The following is a 20614-nucleotide window of genomic DNA, read 5'->3' as shown; positions in this document are numbered from 1 at the left end:
AATTCTGCACACGTTTATTCCTGTTGTGTTTGCTGCTGGAGAAAAGGAGGTCAGAGATAGAACTGAGGAGGGTGCAAAGGAAAGATCAGTGAGTGTGAGGCCAATTATTGGAAGAAAGTGGATGAGTAACAAGTAAACGAGACCTGGAGAAGAGTCCAGACCTAATCAGGTCAATGGGGAAAAACAGGGAACCTGAACCTGGTGACAGAACCTGGATCAATAAGTTCAATTTGAATTTCAACACATGATACTGGTCTCTCCCCATCCAGTCTGACTTTCCTCACTGTGGGATCAAGAAAATGTTTATCTGATAATAACCGACATGCTCCAAAATATTGCTTTGGTTTTCATTAATTCTGCTTCTCTGTTCTTACTAAGCTTAGCTCGATCAGTTATAAATACATGAATAATTTTGATTGATTACAGGATGTTTAATGTGAAGTTGTTGCTAGAAGTGTGATTTTTAAGATGTCATATCTGTGTATCCAGTTATTGTATTTACATAAATCTGTGTACAGAGCAGCAGCCTGCTGGTTCATTGTATTAATGACCACTTATTGAGGTAAAAAAAAAATGCTCTGAAATTGAGTATTTTGGTATTGGATGACAAAACTATGATATTAGAGAAATACAGAGTGAAAGTGACTCAGGAACAGCAAGTAGGAGAGAAAAGTAAAAAAAAAAAAACTGTGAACTCTGAATGTTAACAAGCTGATCAAGATTGCTACCAAATTAAGTATTTTAACACTTAAAAATCCTGCCCGACTGCGACAAGTCCTCTAAAACTACGAAAAAGAAAACCCAAAAAAGACCATAATTCTTTTCCAACGACTTCAAAACTTGGCAGCACAGGTTCTAAGACCAGGAGGAGAACTCAAGTTTTAAAGTCTCTGATCTGGTTACTTGTCTGTTATAGAATTGTTTTTCAGATCATTTAATTGGTTAATAAAGCTCTTAATAGTCTTTGTCTTCATCAAACTTTTAAAACTATCTTATCGTGTAGCCAAGATATTTAATTAAAAAAGGAATTTTCTGTTTTGATAGAACAATTATTTTAGTGACAGCTGCATGTTGCTGTCTTTACTAAAGTCATTGATTTCTTAACCACTCAGCAAAAACAGGCTGATGTTAGATGATTCAGAATGTTTTGTAAATTATATTTCAATAGGATTTGAGCCTCTCATGTAGTTCCAGTCTGGATGTAAATAATTCTTGTGCTATTAATTAATTAATTAATTAATTTTACAGTTTCAGTTTCTTGCATAGTTTCCCACACCAGCCCACAATAAATAAATGTGTTGATCAGAATGAATAAAAAGTTAGTTTAATTGTAATCTAACAGGGGAATTCAGTATCAGTAACTGCAAACAAGATCTATGTGATTAAGAATAAATGTGAAAAACGTTAATGCAACTAAAAGATTATTAATACGTGTATTTAAACATACAAATGATACCATAAGACGATTTCTACATTTTATTATAATATATACACACATTTAGAAAGAGTTGCGACATGGATCTGAATACAGAATACAACAAAAAACTTTAAAAATCCTAAATATTCAGAGAGAAGATGTAACGTTAGTTAAATCAGAGATTTATTAAAGTGTCGGTGCTTCTATAATCCAGCATTTAGTCCAGACAGAGTTTCTTCCAGCGGATCATTCAGACACCAGCAGACCCCGAGCACCGGCAGCGTCCGTGTGTTTACCGGCGGCCGAAACTCTCCGCTTCCAGGCCAACAAAACAGCGCAGCGCCGTCGTTTTCCTTCCACTGTGTCCTCACATGTTTCTGCTAAACGGAACACCGATGTTCCACCGGAGACGTGAAGCGTTTAGTCGTTTTAGGAGCACAAATGTGCAGAAAAGTGTCAACGATCCGCCTTCGGTCCCCGTGTGTCCGACAGCTTAGAAGCCTCCTGGAAGCGAGAGACAAAAAGCTGGAAGCCGAACATGAGCCCAGTGTGGAGGGACACGCGTGTCGTCGGCGTGGCAGCGACCGTGGAGTGTGAAAAGTTGATTTTGTGCGTCTTTTGTGTCCAAAACGTGTCGGAGAAAACACAAATGTGGCCGCGTTTGAGGAGGCGGCAGCCCGGTGTGGTGTGTTGCCTCTTTACGGTTCTCATGGTGTTTATAAGTCCCGCCTCCTGCCTTCAGCTCGAACACTTTGAGATAAACAGGGACAGAGAAATATGGCAGAAGAAGCTCCAGCAGCTGCACCGGCTAAAGCCCCGGCCAAAGCCCCCAAGAAGAAGGCGGTCCGGTCCAAGACGGACGGACCCAGTCTCCCGAAGCTGATCATCGCCGCTGTGGCCGAGTCCAAGGAGCGGAAGGGGATCTCACTGGCTGCGATCAAGAAGGTGCTGGCGGCCAAGAAGGTGGATGTGGCGAAGTCCAACAAACGCATCAACACCACCGTCACCAAGATGGTCACCAAGGGGGTTCTGACCCAGACTAAGGGCACCGGAGCCTCCGGTTCCTTTAAGCTCGCTAAGACGGAGCCCAAAGCCTCCAAACCGGCCAAGAAGGTGATCAAGAAGAAGACTCCCGTTAAAGCCAAGAAACCCGCCGCCGCCGCCGCCAAAGCTAAGAAACCTGTCGCGGCCAAGAAGGCAGCAGCTAAGAAGACAGCGGTCAAGAAGTCCCCGAAGAAGGCAGCAGTCAAGAAAGCTGTCAAGAAGACGCCGAAGAAGAGCCCCAAGAAGCCCGCCGCTAAGAAGCCCAAAGCTGCAGCCAAGAAGCCCGCAGCCAAGAAAAGTGCAGCCAAGAAGCCTACAGCTAAGAAAGCTGCAAAGAAGTGAAGCTGCTTCATCTCCACTCACTCATAAGCAAAGGCTCTTTTCAGAGCCACCACAGTCTCCACTAAAGAGCTGCTGCCTCACTCATCACTACATCACCACTCTCACAATACATTCATTAGATTACATTCAGAACTTAATACATTTTTGTGAAAATTTAGTCGTATTAAGGATTTTCACTTGTTCTTTTCTCATGCATGTTTTGTATCTTTCCACCATTTGAGTCTATGAAATCATTAAAGCCTTAATCTCAAAATTGCTTTACTTTGTAAATAACCCATGTGGTGTTTATAGTTTCACAGGTTGAAAATAACAAGGAGGGTTTGAAGACTTATTCTTGACTTTTATAACGCCCAGAGAAAGACAATCCAAATAAGCTCTGACAATAATCAGACCAACAAGTTGCTACTTGAGGAAAATACTTGTATACTTATATTTCTATTTATATATAAATAATAACTGAAATGTAATTTAGAACTTAAGGATGTAATATTTTAAAGTTATTTACTACTACCCCTCTTCTCTAACAGTTTATATTTTATCATTTTTATCGTGACTTTCTTGACAATTGTTTATACTAAAAAGAAAAATAGCTGCAATGATTACAATATTTCTGTTTTTTCTATTTTAAATTGAGTATAATTTATAATCTCATTATTCCGTTGTGTTTAGGACTTATGTCTTTGATAATAATGTTCATTTTCTATCTGAGGAGGCATATCACATTTTCTCATTTATTATGAGTTTGATTTTAGTTTATCAAATGTGTTACATCATTTTGAGAACATTTTTTTAAAGAACAACAAAATGAGAATTATATATTTAAATAAAATGTAAATTAGCAGAATTTAATTAGAAAGTGTACATGTTTTCAATACCATCATCTTGCTCTAAACATGCACTGATATGAATTGAAATCAAAAGAAAAATCTGCATTATTTTTGAACTATTTGTTCCGAATGAGACAAAGTGGTTTTAGGTTAACATCATAGTTGTTCACATCCATCATACATCTTTGATTATCGTTCACCATTTGAGAAAACAGATTCCTTCTAAAATTGTTGTACTTTGGAGATGCAGATTTGTTTTGAACTCACCAATGTAATACAGTAATTGTTGAAGTTGTAGTGATCTAAATCCAGAAGGAGAAAGCTGGATTCAGTTCATTTTCAAATGCGTTTGCCTGAAACCATTCTAAACGAAGTAAGACGATTTAAATATATGTTGGTACTACAATGTTTTACTACATAATAGGAACCAGACAGATGCTCATTGAGTTTGTGTGTGACTGAAAAAAAAAAAAAACAACCAAAAAAACGTTTGTTGCAGCATGTGAATCTGGACTGACAGATGGAGCTGATCTGCGGACGTAAAAGAGGACAGTCGGTGGCAGTTTCAGTGGGTTGAGTCAAACTGACCAAATCAATGTGAACGTGAGGTGAAGACTGTGCCTTTCGTGATTTTTACAGTGTGGGCCACGCTGTCTGTCTTTATGCAGTCATAGTAGGCTGTTAAAGATGAGGCAGGAAGGGACACGTGTTTATAGGTTTAAGATAACATGAAGCGCAGCAGTGTATCTAACAACTACATCTAATCAAAGACACCACTTGCAATATATTGCCTAGGAACTCCTACACTACGAAATACTTGCTCCAGACAGCTGCAATTACATTAATGCTAGTCTCTTCTTTAAAAAAAAAAGACATCAACATTTTCAGAAAAGTGCATGTAACACATACACTGCCCAAATAGCTTTTCAGGCTTATTTGAAACTAAATAAATGGTGACTATCATCATGGATGCTGAGCTCTGCTAGTGAACATGTGTGGCTCTGAAAAGAGCCGTTGTGCCAGGTGTAAAGTGAGTGCTGTGGGTCAGGAAAAATTAGAGGGAACATTGTTTATAAGATACATAAAGATACCATGGCAATGCATACTGAAGAGAACTAAAACCGACAACATTACAATTACTGCATTTCACAGTCTCATAAAACAGTTCAATAACCGTAGAGCTAAGACTGTTTGATCTTACAAAATAAGAACTGACCGTAGTTTAGAAAAATAAGATAAATTCACACTGTGGCAGTAGCTTAGATTGACTATTTACTGACCACTAACATCATGACCAGAAGATGAGTGTACATAATGCTTTCATGCACCCGATAACTGTTTTGTGCATGGAATCATCTTGTGAACACCTTTAGAGTTAGAGGATACATCAGCAGGAACAAATCAACAAGGTCTGCTTTAGTTTGTTTCATGCAGTCTGCTGCAGTTCCTCCATAGGTCACAAAATCTGGTTTATTGGATGTGGCTGGTCATTGTGATATTTTAAAAACCCTGTTCCTATTTTGCTTATTTTAAAGGGTAGTTATTGCATGGTCTAGACTTATCAAGTGAACATCTTCATCATCCTCCAGATTGGTCACCTCTGCTTCACCATTCAGGAGTCTATCAGACAAATGGCCTGTTTCTCCTCGGTACCTGCTACTCTCTATCTGAGTGGTCACTATCAGTCAACTTTAACTGCATCTTTTTATACTGTAGGAATGACTGTGATGTAGCACATATCAGGTTGGGGCTCTTTTAAGTCTAGATGATTCAAAACCTCTGATAGTTTTAAACTGTTTAGAAAAAAAAGAAACATAAGATAAATTGGATAAACAGCCAAAACCTTTGACAAATAGCGTGACACTATGACTATGTATTATGCTAGCAGCAACAAATGTTGCCATGCTTACATTTACTCTTCTTATGATCAAAAGATGCATGCAGGGATAAAATTCTCATTATATATGAGTAGTAGACCCTTTTAAAAATGTATGTACAAAATATCTCAGTTACATCTGTTAATTAAGGTATTTAAATTCTTCTTGTACAAGTTTGAGGCAGACATCTCCTTCCATCAGTGCAGGCAGGAAGTAAAGAGGCCTAGTCATGTGACCATTCACACTAGTTACATGATGTTGATGCAATTTAGAGGAGACAACCTATTCTTTGATTTTAAAACTTGCATGAGCTGTCCAATGCCAAAGCAGCACTTTTAGAGAATAAAAATTAAAAGAAAAATGAGCAGCAACAACTGTTGCCAGTGGGATTAAAAGGGATAAGTTTGGACTAATTGTTTAATAGTAATGCAAAGATAATTTTCTTTTAAGTTCAGCTTATATTAGTACGCATTTACAGTATGATAGTGCTGTTGAAAACATGTAGTCAAATTTATTTCTGCTATTTTGACATTTTTTTCTTTTCATTTTTCTTTTTTAGGTTATTGTTCTTCTTGACAAAGACAAATAAACTAGGAGGTAACAGTACCTCCTCAGACAGGAAGAGCTCAGTCCTGCTCCTTTAAAATGGTGAAGATTATTATAAAAGGCACAAGTAATTAATGCATCATACTGGAATTGCAAGTTATTTTTAATTTAGCATATTTAAGTGCTGCTCCTTTAAAAGCCACTGTGTTTGTGTTTTACAGACTGATTTATAGTAATTTAAAATTTAATAGTTTAGAGCTGAATGTAGAGTTTCCACCTTGTTGAGCTTTAAAATGTGAGCAGTGATGTTGAGTGGTGATGTAGTGATGAGTGAGGCAGCAGCTCTTTAGTGGAGACTGTGGTGGCTCTGAAAAGAGCCTTTGCTGATGAGTGAGTGGAGATGAAGCAGCTTCACTTCTTTGCAGCTTTCTTAGCTGCAGGCTTCTTGGCTGCACTTTTCTTGGCTGCGGGCTTCTTGGCTGCAGCTTTGGGCTTCTTAGCAGCGGGCTTCTTGGGGCTCTTCTTCGGCGTCTTCTTGACAGCTTTCTTGACTGCTGCCTTCTTCGGGGACTTCTTGACCGCTGTCTTCTTAGCTGCTGCCTTCTTGGCCGCGACAGGTTTCTTAGCTTTGGCGGCGGCGGGTTTCTTGGCTTTAACGGGAGTCTTCTTCTTGATCACCTTCTTGGCCGGTTTGGAGGCTTTGGGCTCCGTCTTAGCGAGCTTAAAGGAACCGGAGGCTCCGGTGCCCTTAGTCTGGGTCAGAACCCCCTTGGTGACCATCTTGGTGACGGTGGTGTTGATGCGTTTGTTGGACTTCGCCACATCCACCTTCTTCACCGCCAGCACCTTCTTGATCGCAGCCAGTGAGATCCCCTTCCGCTCCTTGGACTCGGCCACAGCGGCGATGATCAGCTTCGGGAGACTGGGTCCGTCCGTCTTGGACCGGACCGCCTTCTTCTTGGGGGCTTTGGCCGGGGCTTTAGCCGGTGCAGCTGCTGGAGCTTCTTCTGCCATATTTCTCTGTCCCTGTTTATCTCAAAGTGTTCGAGCTGAAGGCAGGAGGCGGGACTTATAAACACCATGAGAACCGTAAAGAGGCAACACACCACACCGGGCTGCCGCCTCCTCAAACGCGGCCACATTTGTGTTTTCTCCGACACGTTTTGGACACAAAAGACGCACAAAATCAACTTTTCACACTCCACGGTCGCTGCCACGCCGACGACACGCGTGTCCCTCCACACTGGGCTCATGTTCGGCTTCCAGCTTTTTGTCTCTCGCTTCCAGGAGGCTTCTAAGCTGTCGGACACACGGGGACCGAAGGCGGATCGTTGACACTTTTCTGCACATTTGTGCTCCTAAAACGACTAAACGCTTCACGTCTCCGGTGGAACATCGGTGTTCCGTTTAGCAGAAACATGTGAGGACACAGTGGAAGGAAAACGACGGCGCTGCGCTGTTTTGTTGGCCTGGAAGCGGAGAGTTTCGGCCGCCGGTAAACACACGGACGCTGCCGGTGCTCGGGGTCTGCTGGTGTCTGAATGATCCGCTGGAAGAAACTCTGTCTGGACTAAATGCTGGATTATAGAAGCACCGACACTTTAATAAATCTCTGATTTAACTAACGTTACATCTTCTCTCTGAATATTTAGGATTTTTAAAGTTTTTTGTTGTATTCTGTATTCAGATCCACGTTGTCTTTCTAAATGTGTGTATCTATTATAGAGTGTAGAAATCGTCTTATGGTATCATTTGTATGTTTAAATACATGAATTCGGAAATCTTTTAGTTACATTCATGTTTCTTCCATACATTTATGAGGGACCACATAATATATAGATCCTGTATGGAATTACTGACACTGAGATTTCCTGTTAATTTACAGTTTAACTAATTTTCTATTAATCCTGATCGACACATATTTAGTTATTGTGGGCTGGTTTTGTGAAGCGATGCAAGAAACTATTAATCGACTGAATACAATGAGCGGAAACTGTAAAAAAAAAAATAAATGAATAAATAAATAAAATAAAAAATAAAAATAAATTTTTAAAAAATAATGGCACATAGGTCCGTGTATTTATCTGGCAATTGGATTTTCCGTTCTGAAACAGGTATTAAAAAACAAAAATCAAGTGGTTATTTGATCTTCATTTTAAAGTACAAAAATTAAAATTGCAATACAAGGCGTTTTTCCTTTTCATGATCAAAAACGGATGTACGAAATTTTAAAAATGCTTTGATTTTCATTTTATATTTAGAATAAACAAAAAATAAAATCAGTCAGAAACAGGAACGAAAAAAGGTCTTTTTTTTTTTCATTTTCTGAGACCGGAAGTGGTCATCAGCAAGTGTGGAGCCAAACGTCAACAAGATTCTCAGAGGGCGGAGCCAGAGAGCAGTGATTGGTCAGACCAAAGATAATATAGAAGACAGCGCGCTAGCGGATCTAGTCTATGAGTATCAATGGTCGGCACGACTGGTAGCATCTCTGGCTGCTGTTGATCTTGTCTTTGGAGTAAAACACGGTAAGAAGATAAATACTCCTAATCTGTAGCGTTGTTTTGTTGTACGTTAAGTCAGCGACTTGTGAAGAGTTGTGTTTTGTCGTGTTTGAGCAGTTGGTCCGGACGCGTTAGCAAGCTAAGCGGCTAAGTTAGCTAGTGGGCTAATCAACACAGGTGGCTAACTTACCGCTGAACACCTGTGTTAGTTGCTGTCGCAGCTGTGCGTCATTATTAGAATGACCTTCTCAACCTGTATTTCTCTGCTGTGTATTTTAGCTTTTAAAAAAGTTATTTTACTTTAAGGTTAACTGAAACCCGTTGAGCTGCACTGAAGTTTAACATTCAGCTGGTTTGAATTAAACAACGCTTAACTTAACATTGCGCAACATTAGCTCTCTGAATCTCTATAATTTCATTAAATTCCTTCTCTCTTCCACTGCTCAAGTTCAATCCAGTATATAAAATGACATTAATAGTGAATAAACTAACAACCAGCCATTGTATTTATTTATTACTGTATGTATTTGTAGTAAAACATGAGTTGAAACATCCTACTTTTGGATCTAGAACTGCACAAGCCGTTCATTTTCAGTCACTTAACGAGTTAAACTCCCCTTTTTCTGTGAGGTTGAAGCAGAAAGTCTGAGTTGACAAAGAAAGCTGTTTATAATTTGCAATACCTGTTATCTCTGACTGAGGCTTTAGTTTTTGTTGGGCTGATTTACACGTAGAAACTTTGTTCAGGAAGATTTCTCAGTAGCTCAGAGGACAGGCTGCTTTTTACACAACCTTGTAAGAGAATGTCTGTCAATGCTTTCAGCAGAATTTAGAAACACAACACTTCCTAAACAGATATTTTGAGGCTGTGAGGTTGAACGTTTGAGAGTATATCAGTGTGTTTGTTTGTGGTCTTTCTGTTTCTATGTGGAAGCTGAATTAGTGAGGATGACTCCTGCTCCTGTCATCTCTAAGCTCCTCCCACATCTTTACCTGCACATGAGGAAAATCACTCCTGTAGAATGCAGGTATGTTTGTCATTATTATAAAAAGATGTTGCCTGGTGACCTGTCAGAAACCCATTATACAGAGTCAGCCAAAATAATGTTTACACACATCAGGAAAAGAAAAACTTGCATAAATATTTCAATACTAAATTTATTCAGCAAAATAACCAGATGAAAACTGTGGTGGTGTTGGATTGTCAGACTGTAATGTTGCAGCTCAAAGCAGCTTTTCTAGCTCAGTTCATTCTGACATTCAGCTATGAATCAACACAGCAGATGGTGATCCATGCTGTGGAAGTCTCACATCTCCTGATTTAATGGAGCTGCTTTGCACTTTTTACACTGTTTATTCACCAACACTTTATTTAATAAAAGTCCCATCTAGTTTTTATGAGGAATGTGATGTTTTAATTTCTCTGTGAATAACTGCAGTCTAATGGAACAGCTGGAATTGTAACATCTGTCCTGATATTGATCATGAAGTATTGATCAGAATACTTATGGTCAGCAGTCATCCCTGAAGTTTTACATTAAAATCTTTACTTGTGTTGTGAACTTTGGTAAGAAGCAGAAACTTTAGCGTTGCCATGGATACATGAGTGTTAAATTCTGTCCATGTTTCCATTTTGGGATGCAGTCCAGTTCCACAATGTGGAGGAATTTAGTCTCACAATCACAGACAACAAATATTATCTGGAAGTTGGGTTATTGTTGTTTATCAGCACAATACATAAAGATTAATGTTAGAAATATTCCAGTTAATACTCTAGAATATCATGATTTATGCAAATTTACCTCAGTAATATGAATGTTCAGGTTAAGATTGTGCAGTGATATTTATTATGTAAGTTTAGCTGATTAAAGTTTATTACTCTGCACTAAAATATTATTTAAATTTACACCATTATTATAATATTTAGGGTCAGACCCTACAGTATTGAGATTAAGAAATCAAATATTCTATAAAATATAAATACACTGAACTCATTTGGATATATTTAAGTGAGACTCTACAATATTATTTATGACACAAATCTATCTAAATCAAAATTTTAATCATTTTTACTCCAAACATTTACTCTACTGATTTAAACATTAAAATCACTCCTTTCTAATCCTCTGCTGTACGTTCAAACCTGAAGCCTTAAATAGAAACACACAAGTATCTGATTGAAGGAACTTCTGCAGAGTCCTGGTTCCAGAACATGATGATAGAATTATAGACAAACTTTAACAAAAGCTGCCTGAGAGTTTACAGGTTTTTATGTTGGATTTCTTCAGTAATTTAATGAGAGTTATCAGCAATAATCAAGTGTTCATTTGATGAACTTCATTTCCTAAAACATCCAGAATTGGAGCTCATATCTTTGGCAGCTGTAAAGTTTCTGCTCCTTCAAAGTTCACAACACAATGAATGAATTCCTAAAACACTCTCAATGCTGGAGAGTGTTTGTGATGCTGAAGCAGTGATCAGTTTTTCTGTTTCTTCTCTTTAGATGCACAATGAGGGACGTCTGCAGAGACTGAGAAAGAGTCTCACCACATCCTGACGTGAGGAAAAAGACTTTATTGAAGACTACAATGAGAAAAACTATCAGACAGCAGACGGCTGCATTCAAGGTGAGCTCTGAACATTTGATCTGGAACAGGAATTCAATAACGGCAGCATGAGCTTCATTTCAGTCTGTAACTGCTGAATTCATGGATGAATCATCTGGCACTAGAGAGGAAGACCATCAAACATCCACGTCAGCTGATGGAGGTCCAAGAGTCTCACCAAACAACCAACCTACAGAGTGAAGACCTCAAATCTGATTGGACGGCCTCCTATTCAGCCACATGTGTGAACAAATGCCCCTAAGTTGATTTGTTTTCTAAAATAAATCTAGTTTGAGTCCTAATCTATGCCTGTGTGTTTGCTTCTTTACACAGCTGTTAACAGTTTAGGCTGTTAGATTGTTCCAGATAAGACGAGTACAAGATTCTTCAGAGCCGTTCTACCATGAGCCTGACAGGAAGAACTCCAACAACTACTGAATGTTCCTGTGGTTCCCTCAAGGCTACAGGAGGAGTCCTACGAGGACGAGCCGGTCCACCTGATGGCGGCCAGTCGCTGTGGTTCAAAGCCAACACCGACTACGTGGACTTCTACTGGACCACATGGAGGCCTTCAAACCGGACCAACAAGTTCACCGACGCCCCGACTCGTGGGTCTGAGGATGCCGCCGAGCCTCGGTCCAGCTGGCCTCCTGTCTGTGGATGTTTGAGTGCTGAGAGGTTTGTGGATGCATGTGAACGTTCTGTGTTGAAACGGCAGCTTTTGACTCACTAACGCCGGGAAAAACCAAGAGCTCCTTTATTTGTGACTTCCACTAAAAAAAAAATGATGAAAAAAAGTTTGCCAGGGTTCTGACTGATAACAGATTATTAAATAATGAAAATAATTGTTTAAATATTCCTTTAAACAATCCTTTTAGGTCTACATTTCCTTTACACTGACTTCTTGGTACATGTACAAGTATTTTGGGTGGAATATACCATTAAGCCCAATGTTCAAGGGTTCTTCTGGGAATATACCATTAAACCAACATTTTAGGTAAATGTTCAATTCAATTCAATTTTATTTATATAGCGCCAATTACAGTCAAATTGTCTCGAGACGCTTTACAGAACCCATATGCCTGACCCCCAGAGCAAGCCAAAAGGCGACAGTGGCAAGGAAAACACCCTTTTAACAGGGGAAAAAAAACCTCGAGCAGAACCCGGCTCTAATGTGGGGGGACCCATCTGCCTGCTGGCCGGGCGGGTTGAGAGGGACAGAAGAGGGAGAAAGGTAGAGATAGAGGGGTAGAGATAGAGGTGTAGAGGTAGAGATAGAGAGGTGGGGGGGTGGGACACAAGGACCATAAAACACAGCCACACATCTGAAGCATCCAGCATCCAGCTCTGGGACCAGGGACACTCGGAGAAAGGACACAGAAAGAAACAGAGTGAATGTAATGCAATAATGGTATATATATAGTAAATACATAGGTAGTTAGAGAAGGGCTCAGTGCATCAAGAGAGGTTCCCCAGCAGCCTAGGCCTATAGCAGCGTAACTAGGGGCAGGATGTTGGGTAGAATATACCATCAGATCAACCTTTTAGGTCTACATTGGAAGATTTTAGAGTAGAATATTACTCCAAACCATCCTTTAGGTCTACATTTAAGGTGGAATACTCCTTTCCACCAAGATTTTTTGGTCTACATTGAAAGATTTTAGGTGAAATATTCCTTTGAACAAACTTTTTAAGTTTATGTTCAAGGATGTTGTGTGGAATATACCATCAGACCAACCTCCAAGGTCCACAGTAGTGAATTTTAGGTGGACTATACCATTAAACTCACCTTTTAGGTCTACATTGGAGGATTTTAGGTGGAATTTTCTTCCAAACCGTCTTTTAGTCTACATGTAAGGATGTTTAGGATGGTATATTCTTCCAAACCAACTTCTCAGGTCTACATTTCAGGTGGAATATTCCTCCATACTAACTTTTTTGGTCTACACCGAAGGATTTTCTCTAAACCACCCTTTCAGGTCTATATTTGAGGTTTTAGGTGGAATATTCCTTTTAACCAGCCCATCAGGTCTCTTTGAGAATTTTGGATGGAATACTCGGTTAAACCGACATTTTAGGTGCATGTCCAAGGATTTTTGGTGGAATGTTCCTTTAAGGTGGATGATTGAGGACCTTGTAGGTGGAATACTTCCTGAAACCAACCTTTTAGGTCAACATTCAAAGATTTAAGGTGGAATATTCCTTTCAACCAACCTAAATTTAATGTTTTGATCATTATCAAGTGAGAAACCTCAATTCAGACTCCTCATAATGACGTTTGAGATTTATGCTGCTGTTATTTGTTTAGTCCAGACTAAATGACAGAAATCCACAACTGTAATTTTATTTCAGGACTCGGTTATTAAATGTCAGAACAATCCATGTGACTCTAAAAACTCAACAGCTGTACAAACTCTAAGATTAAACTCTCCACAAGGATCCAAAATAAGCTGGACTTCTACATCAGAGCTTTAATTATTCTTCATCTACTTCCTGAAAATTTTGGTCAAAAAAAAAGAGAAAAACTAATATTTTCAGCTGAACTAAAGACAGACTTTGTGATTTTTCTGCTCACATGTTGTGTTGTTGTAAACTCACTCTTTCAAATAAATAGCCTCCTAACCCCCTGGAAACCAGCGTTTGTCGTGTTTTTGTGTTGCTCCTCGGCGACCCTAGACAGCTGGGTCCTAATGTTTTTTGAGCAACACACCATACTATGACGTTTTTACAATGATGGTTCTACTATGGAACCAGTTTGACATGTTCAGGTGTTCTTTGTGTGAAAACTCAGAGATTTCAGGTATCAGAAGGTGGTTTTCAACTTTCTTTGTTAACTTTCTGCTTCAACTTTAAATTAAATTTCCTTCACTAACCCAGCCCTCTGGACTTCCAGTAAGCTGTGTTCCTATTGGCTGTCCAGGTGGCTGCTTGGTGTTATCAGGAACACCTGAGCAGCTCAGTGTCTTCCTGCTTTATTTAGCTGCAGTCAAACATTTCCTCTGCTTCTCTTCACCACTGAACCGGGTTTGGCTCCATTGCTTTAGTTTGTTCTTTAGGAGTTGGTTTGCAGCTTCCAGCAGTAAAATAGACTTTAATGTGTTTCTTGGTGTGTTTTAGGGCTTTGTACTGGATAGTTGTCTTGGTAAATGTGGTTCTTTAGCCACAGTTAGCACATGGTGCTAATGTGTGCAGTGATTAGTGGATTCGATGCAGCTGAGTTGTGTCTTTATCTTGGCTGTAGTGAGTCTTTAGAGGTTTTTGGTCAGACACATTCTGTATTCTTGTTTGAGAACCAACGTTGGTTGTCCAGAAGGTAAGAGTTCCTGTCCTGATTCTCTGTTCTCAGAGGTTCTCTGGTAGGCTGCAGGAGACTTTAGCGTTTGGGTTGTGCTAGTTTGGTTTTTGTATGGTTTCATTTGGACGACTATCTTGAGGCCCCTCCATGTGGTTTAGTGAGGTTTTCTGGAACAGTTCTACAAAGCAACCTGCAGCAGAAGAGACTTTGAGAGTTTTTAGGAAGTTCTGGAGACCAGACTTTAGAGCAGCAGAAACATTTGTCAGCAGTTTGAGCAGGAGAAGGTGAGCTTCAGAGTAGAAATGAGACAGAAACCTTCTTGACCCGTGTGGTGAGATCCTGTACCAAGAGTTTGAGCAGGTTGTGAAGAGTCTAGTTCTTTGGTCTGAAAGGACAAGAAGAGTCGACTCATTAAAGGAGAAAACAGGAGATATTGTTGGTTCTTCTGTCGCTCTGCAGTTTCCTTAGACTGAATATCAAGTTTATATTTTGAATGATTTCCCATGTGAGCCCAAGAAGGCTTCAATAAACTCCCTCCATCCCCTGAACACAAGATTTTATTACCATGTTAAATTTTTTTTTTTTTTTTAATGTTTTTGAGTTTTAATCATAGTTTTAGCATATTTTTTTTTCTCTTTGCTTGTTTAGTTTTGTCATCTGTGTAAAAGGTGCTAAACAAATAAAGCTGAATTGATAAATTGAATAACTGACTAACTCATGATTGTGACAACAGAAGTATTTTCATTGTGATCTAAGGGTTTATTTCTTTTTTAAGGTTGGGGTTAAAATCTTGACAGAAAAAGAAGATTAAAGAAATAAACTACATAACAAAAATTAAATCAAAGGGGAAAAAAATTAATACAATAAAACTTTTGAAGAGTTTTATTGTTAAAAAGTATTTTTTAAATGTTTAATATTCTTCTTGTTTAATTGTATTTTTTTAAATGTTTAATATTCGTCTATTTTAATTGTATTTTTTAAATGTGTAATTATTGAAAATATTTTATCTGTAATTTTTAATATTTGTATTTTAAAAATTTTGTTTAATTTCATAGTTACATGTATTGTATCTTGTTTAATTATCTAATTCAATATTTTGTCTGTTTAATATAGTTAAACATTAAATACAATTAAATGATATTAAACAGACAAAATATTGAATTAGATAATTAAACAAGATACAATACATGTAACTATGAAATTAAACAAAATTTTAAAAATACAAATATTAAAAATTACAATTAAACAATAAGAATATTAAACATTAAAAAAATACAATTAAATAAGAAGAATATTAAACATTTAAAAAACACAATTAAACAAGAAGACTACTAAACATTTAAAAAATACAAAACATTTAATTAGATTATTAAACCTTTAAAAAGACAAAACATTCAATTAAAAAATTAAATGTTTAATTAGAAAATTACATCTTAAAGACAATAAGACTTCAAATAGGAATTAAACAGAAAATACAATGAAGCATTTAAAAAGAAAATTAAACATTAAAAGGTGGTAAAACATTTAAAAAGAAAAACCTTAAAGATTTAATCGAAAAATTAAATATTGGGAAAGAAAAAAAATTCAAACAAGCCGATAAAACATTTGAAATAACAATTAAACATTAAAAAGACAAAACATTTCGAAATCAAATCAGACATTATAAAAGAATAAAAGGTGAGAAAAGGGCAAAACTAAACGTTTAAGAAGAATCAAACTAAAGACAAAACATTTGAAAAGACACCAGTTAAACTTTAGAAGATCAAATTAAACAGAAGAGACAATAAAACGATCAAAAAGAGCAAAAACAGATAAAGTTATTAAAGTGTTTTCTAGTCTGAAATGAAAACATCAAGTTGTTTCTTCAAACATTTCCTCTTTCTATGTTCTTGGTTTGATTGTGGACAGATTTACTAAGAACTCATTTCAGAAAACTGCTTTCCAGATAAAGTCTATTAGTAGTTGAAGGCATGGATCAAACTAATGTTACCTTCTGATCTCCACAAACTTTACTGTTCATTGAAGAGAATCAAAGTTTGTTGAGGATTTCTAAAAAACCCACAGGTGAAGGTCTGAGAAGAACTCAGATCAATGGTCTAAATGTGAAATCAAGACTCATGGTCACAAGTTTTAAGGCTTCTGTTAACCAGAAAGTTCAAACTAACAGAGAAGTACTGAGAAACTTTTAAAACTTCAGTCCTCAGACTGTCTGAAGGTTCAAACTAACAGAGAAGTACTGAGAAACCTTTAAAACTTCAGTCCTCACACTGTCTAAAGGTTCAAACTAACAGACAACTGCTCAAGAACGTTTAGGTTTTCAGTCCTCGGACTGTCGAAAGGTTCAAACTAACAGAGAAGTACTGAGAATCTTTTAAAACTTCAGCCCTCAGACTGTCTGAAGGTTCAAACTAACAGAGAAGTACTCAGGAACTTAGACGATATCAGTCCTTGGACTGTCTGAAAGTTCAATCTAACAGAGAACTACTGTGGGATTTAGAAAATTTCAGCCCTCAGACTGTGTGAAAGCTCAGGTCCTGAGGACTCGGGAGGTGTGGAGGCTTTGGAAAGTCTCGGAACTGAGGGTTCAACCCTCCAGCACAAAGGCTGAAGTCCAACCTCCTGAGAAAAACGGTCGAGTCGAGACTCGAGTTAAAAAAAAACTCGAAAACGAGAAAAAATAGATGATAAATGCGCAAAAAAAAGAAGAATTAGTATCTGAGCGAATAGCTCAGGGGATAAGAAGACGGACTACCAACTGGAAGGTAGCGGGTTCAAGACCCACCACCGGCAGTTTTCTTTCTTTGTCTTTGTCAGGATTTTGATAAAATTTAAGAAGGGTCTGGTCTTGAACCAGCGACCTGCAGCTCCATAGGCAAATCCTTAACTCACTGAGCTACAGATCAGATGAAAAGAAATAAATTCGTCGTCCCTTTGGCATCGTAGTTTCTCAAGTGACCACATGGGTGGAGCCAAGGCGGAGCCTGGGTGGAGTCAGGGCGGAGAGTAGGCGGGGAGGTGGGTGGCGGCCTCCCCCCTCTACTCCCCCGCCTCCCCCCACCGCCCACCACACCTTCCCCCGCCCCACGAGTTCTTCGAGTCTCCACGAGTTCTTCGAGTCTCCAGAGGTTTTCCCCGAGTTTCTGGAGTTTCCACCAGGTCTGAGGCAGAACAAGTTGTCATGAAGAGGTGTTGAAGTCGGCCAGGATGGACTGACTTTTTACAGCGACTAGAAGGAAGACGACTAGAAGAGCAGGTCTTTAACCACCATCCATAAAATCCATGGAGTCGGCTCCACAGAAATGAAGGGAGGTCAACTTTTATCAACCTCCATCCAGATGTTCAACTTCATATCTTTACTTGGAGATTTTTAGCGCCACAAACCTTTAGTATCACACTTTATTATCATTTATTAGGACTTTAATGGAATCCACTAGCAGATTTACTTTTTGTTGACAAACTTTATTCTTGTCGTCGTGGGACTGCAGTATTTAAAACTCTTCCTTCTATTTGACCTCATGTTTAGTAGTTTTAGTGGAGAAAGTTATTTTAATTGTCCATTAGTCTCTTAAAAACCAAACAGTAAATTGGATTAGCCAAGAGGTTTAAATTTCTTACTTTGACATATTTTAAATATGACAAAAAAATATAAAAATAAAGCGTCTTGAGACAATTTGACCTGTAAATGGTGTTATATAAATAAAATTGAATTAAAATTGTATGTATCTTGTAATGTTGGAGTAATTCAGACATATATGTTGGAAAACACATTTTCCTTGTCCATTAATCTATTGATTGTTTTCTCCAGTAATTCATTTCTTCTTTTGGTTTATAAAATGTCAAACCCAAATATATTCACTTTACTGTCATAAAAACCAAAAAGATTTACATTCATGGTGCAGGAATCAGTCAGTTTTTCACTTTTTATCTTAGTTTAGTCAGAAAAATAGTTGATAATGTGTGAATTGTTGAAGCTTGTGAGCCGTAAAAGGTTTTAATCTTTGGGGCCGAGTGTCAAAAAACATTTAGAAACAAACATCAACAAAACACTCAAAGACTTGAACATCATTAAAGGGAAATCCAACTTTTGCATGACAATGTCTAATTAAAGGACATTTATTTCCAAAGTAAATGTGTGATATTCATCCTCTGGAGCTTTCTCTTCACATCGTCTTCCACCTGGACTGCTTTGGTCGGGAGCATGTGCAACAAACGTTTGAAAAACTGCACTTTAACATCAATGAATGACACTGAAGTTTAATCTCTACATAAATGAGACTGAGTCTGGATGTGCTGCTCTGTCATTAACTCCTAAGTTTAGGGAAAGTTCAAACAAAAGAGGACAGTTCAGATAAGACTTGAGAATGAGCTTATTTTGAACAAACATCTCAGACTTTCTGAGCTTCAGCACCTCTAGTAAGATATTTTAACAACAAGCAACTCAAGAGATCCAGAAGTTGGAGAGAGTTAGCTTTAGCTGAGCCAAAGAACATGTGGGACGCTAACCTAGCAAACATTTCAGACTTTCCTCTGTGAATTCTGACAAATAATTTCCTATTTAATGACAGAGCTACACATCTTAACTCAGTCTCATTAAAACAGACTCTAATTCAGAGTCATCCATCCATATTAAAGTGCAGTTACCCAAAATGTTTGTTGCATGAGCTCCAACAAAACCTGTCCAGGTAGAAGGCCACTTTGACAAACAGGAAGTGGAAGATTCCAAGCAGATTTATAGAAAGGGGAACCGGACTGTACTAAGTGTGGTCCACTATAGAGGGGTGTTTTGTGGGGTTTTAAGGCTGATAATAATTATTAGTGAGACATTTGGAGTAGATATTCATTTGCAGTAAATGAAAGTATTTAAAATCTTGGAGTTAAACTTAGAAGAACACAAACTCTAACAGAAAACTTTGTTGATACGTTTTGGTTTTGTTTACAGATGTTAAGTTAAAGGAGTTTTATTCCTGACGTATAACCAATCAAATCACTCCAGAAGACAGAGCGACCACAGGTAGATAAAGGTTCAGAGCCAAAGTAGCGCCATTTTTAAATGTATTTATTACCGTAAATCAGTAAAAAATAAAATACTGATAATCAGTAAATCCGTCAGCCCACAATTACTACAATTCTACAATGTATGTCTCTTTCCTTTGACTTGTTATTTGTACAATATACGATGTATATGATGGCGTTTTTTCATACCAAAAGCTATACTATGATGTTTTCTAAGATACATACTATGTTACTCTGCTTGTTCTGGCCCTGGCCGCTGCACTCCTCCTCTGTTGTTTTCTGGATTGTACTCAGCTGCATGCCTTCGTCCACCCGGCCTCCGTTGACTCGTCCCACCTGCCATCTCTGGAGCTGAAGCTGGATTGGAACAGACCAAAGTACAGTCAAATCACGATGCCAGCTGCCTCTCAAAAGGCTCCTTCATCTGGCAGGTGGCAGCATTTCTTCTGAGGGGAAGCTGAGCTGGCCAGGCAGAACTTTGGAAATGTGTTCCAGTGGTTGGTGGATGTGTGGGGAGATAGAGAGGGACCTTTGACTTGTTCAGAAAGGAAAACAGGAAACCCATTGGTAGTTTTAGTTTGGGGTGCTACTGTGGTGTGTTTTTGGGCTTGAAGAGGTGAACAGGAAGAGTTTTTTTTTTTTCATATTGATTATCTTTTACTTTGTTCCTGGTTGGAATGCCCATCAATGTCAACATGAAGTTCACTTTTAGTTCTGTTTATTTATTTATTTTTATTTTACTAACACCCATTTGCTTTTAACTCCCTCACATGTTGTTGTTGTTGTAAACTTCCTCTTTCAAATAAATACTATGGAAACTAGCGTTTGTACTGTTTTTGTGTTGCTCCTCACCTACTTCAGACAGCTGGGACAAAACAACGTTTTGTGGACCAAAGGCTAAACTATGACGTTTTTAGAGCGACATGCTATACTATGACGTTTTTAGAGCAATATGCTACACTATGACATTTTTTGGACCAAAGGCTATGACGTTTTTAGAGCGACATGCTATACTATGATGTTTGTTGGACCAAAGGCTATACGATGACGCTTTTAGAGCCACATGCTACACTATGACGCTTCAAGAGCGACATGCTATACGATGATGTTTTTTTGACGACATGCTATACTATGACGTTTTAA

At 38.3% G+C, this 20614-nt stretch overlaps 2 protein-coding genes and 1 long non-coding RNA gene across 4 annotated transcripts; 2 read left to right on the top strand and 1 right to left on the bottom strand.

Moving 5' to 3' along the window:
* Positions 1 to 2162: 2162 nt before the first annotated feature.
* On the top strand, positions 2163 to 3059 carry LOC111572056 (histone H1-like). The gene has a single exon (XM_035950622.2). It carries the CDS (start codon positions 2195 to 2197, stop codon positions 2801 to 2803), a length of 609 nt encoding a protein of 202 aa, XP_035806515.2. The 5' UTR covers positions 2163 to 2194; the 3' UTR covers positions 2804 to 3059.
* Positions 3060 to 4684: 1625 nt separating this feature from the next.
* Positions 4685 to 7101, bottom strand: LOC111572031 (histone H1-like). The gene has a single exon (XM_055015699.1). It carries the CDS (start codon positions 7065 to 7067, stop codon positions 6465 to 6467), a length of 603 nt encoding a protein of 200 aa, XP_054871674.1. The 5' UTR covers positions 7068 to 7101; the 3' UTR covers positions 4685 to 6464.
* A 1362-nt stretch (positions 7102 to 8463) lies between these two features.
* LOC129350127 (uncharacterized) lies at positions 8464 to 11633 on the top strand. 2 transcript variants are annotated; one of them, XR_008603387.1, is made up of 5 exons: positions 8465 to 8581; positions 9492 to 9585; positions 11061 to 11184; positions 11289 to 11407; positions 11497 to 11633. It is a non-coding gene; the product is annotated as an uncharacterized LOC129350127 (long non-coding RNA). The 2 variants fall into 2 exon arrangements; XR_008603386.1 differs by lacking the exon at positions 11497 to 11633 and having other exon boundaries at positions 8464 to 8581; positions 11289 to 11465.
* The last annotated feature ends 8981 nt before the right edge of the window (positions 11634 to 20614 follow it).

Source organism: Amphiprion ocellaris, chromosome 12, assembly GCF_022539595.1.
Source record: "Amphiprion ocellaris isolate individual 3 ecotype Okinawa chromosome 12, ASM2253959v1, whole genome shotgun sequence".
NCBI classification, from domain to species: Eukaryota; Metazoa; Chordata; class Actinopteri; family Pomacentridae; genus Amphiprion; species Amphiprion ocellaris.
This window is presented reverse-complemented; position numbering and strand designations above follow the sequence as displayed.

What these genes read in the sequence shown, in the direction of transcription:
- LOC111572056 (XM_035950622.2), top strand. Translation starts at nt 2,195, where the DNA reads ATGGCAGAAGAAGCTCCAGCAGCTGCACCGGCTAAAGCCCCGGCCAAA.
- LOC111572031 (XM_055015699.1), bottom strand. Translation starts at nt 7,067, where the DNA reads ATGGCAGAAGAAGCTCCAGCAGCTGCACCGGCTAAAGCCCCGGCCAAA.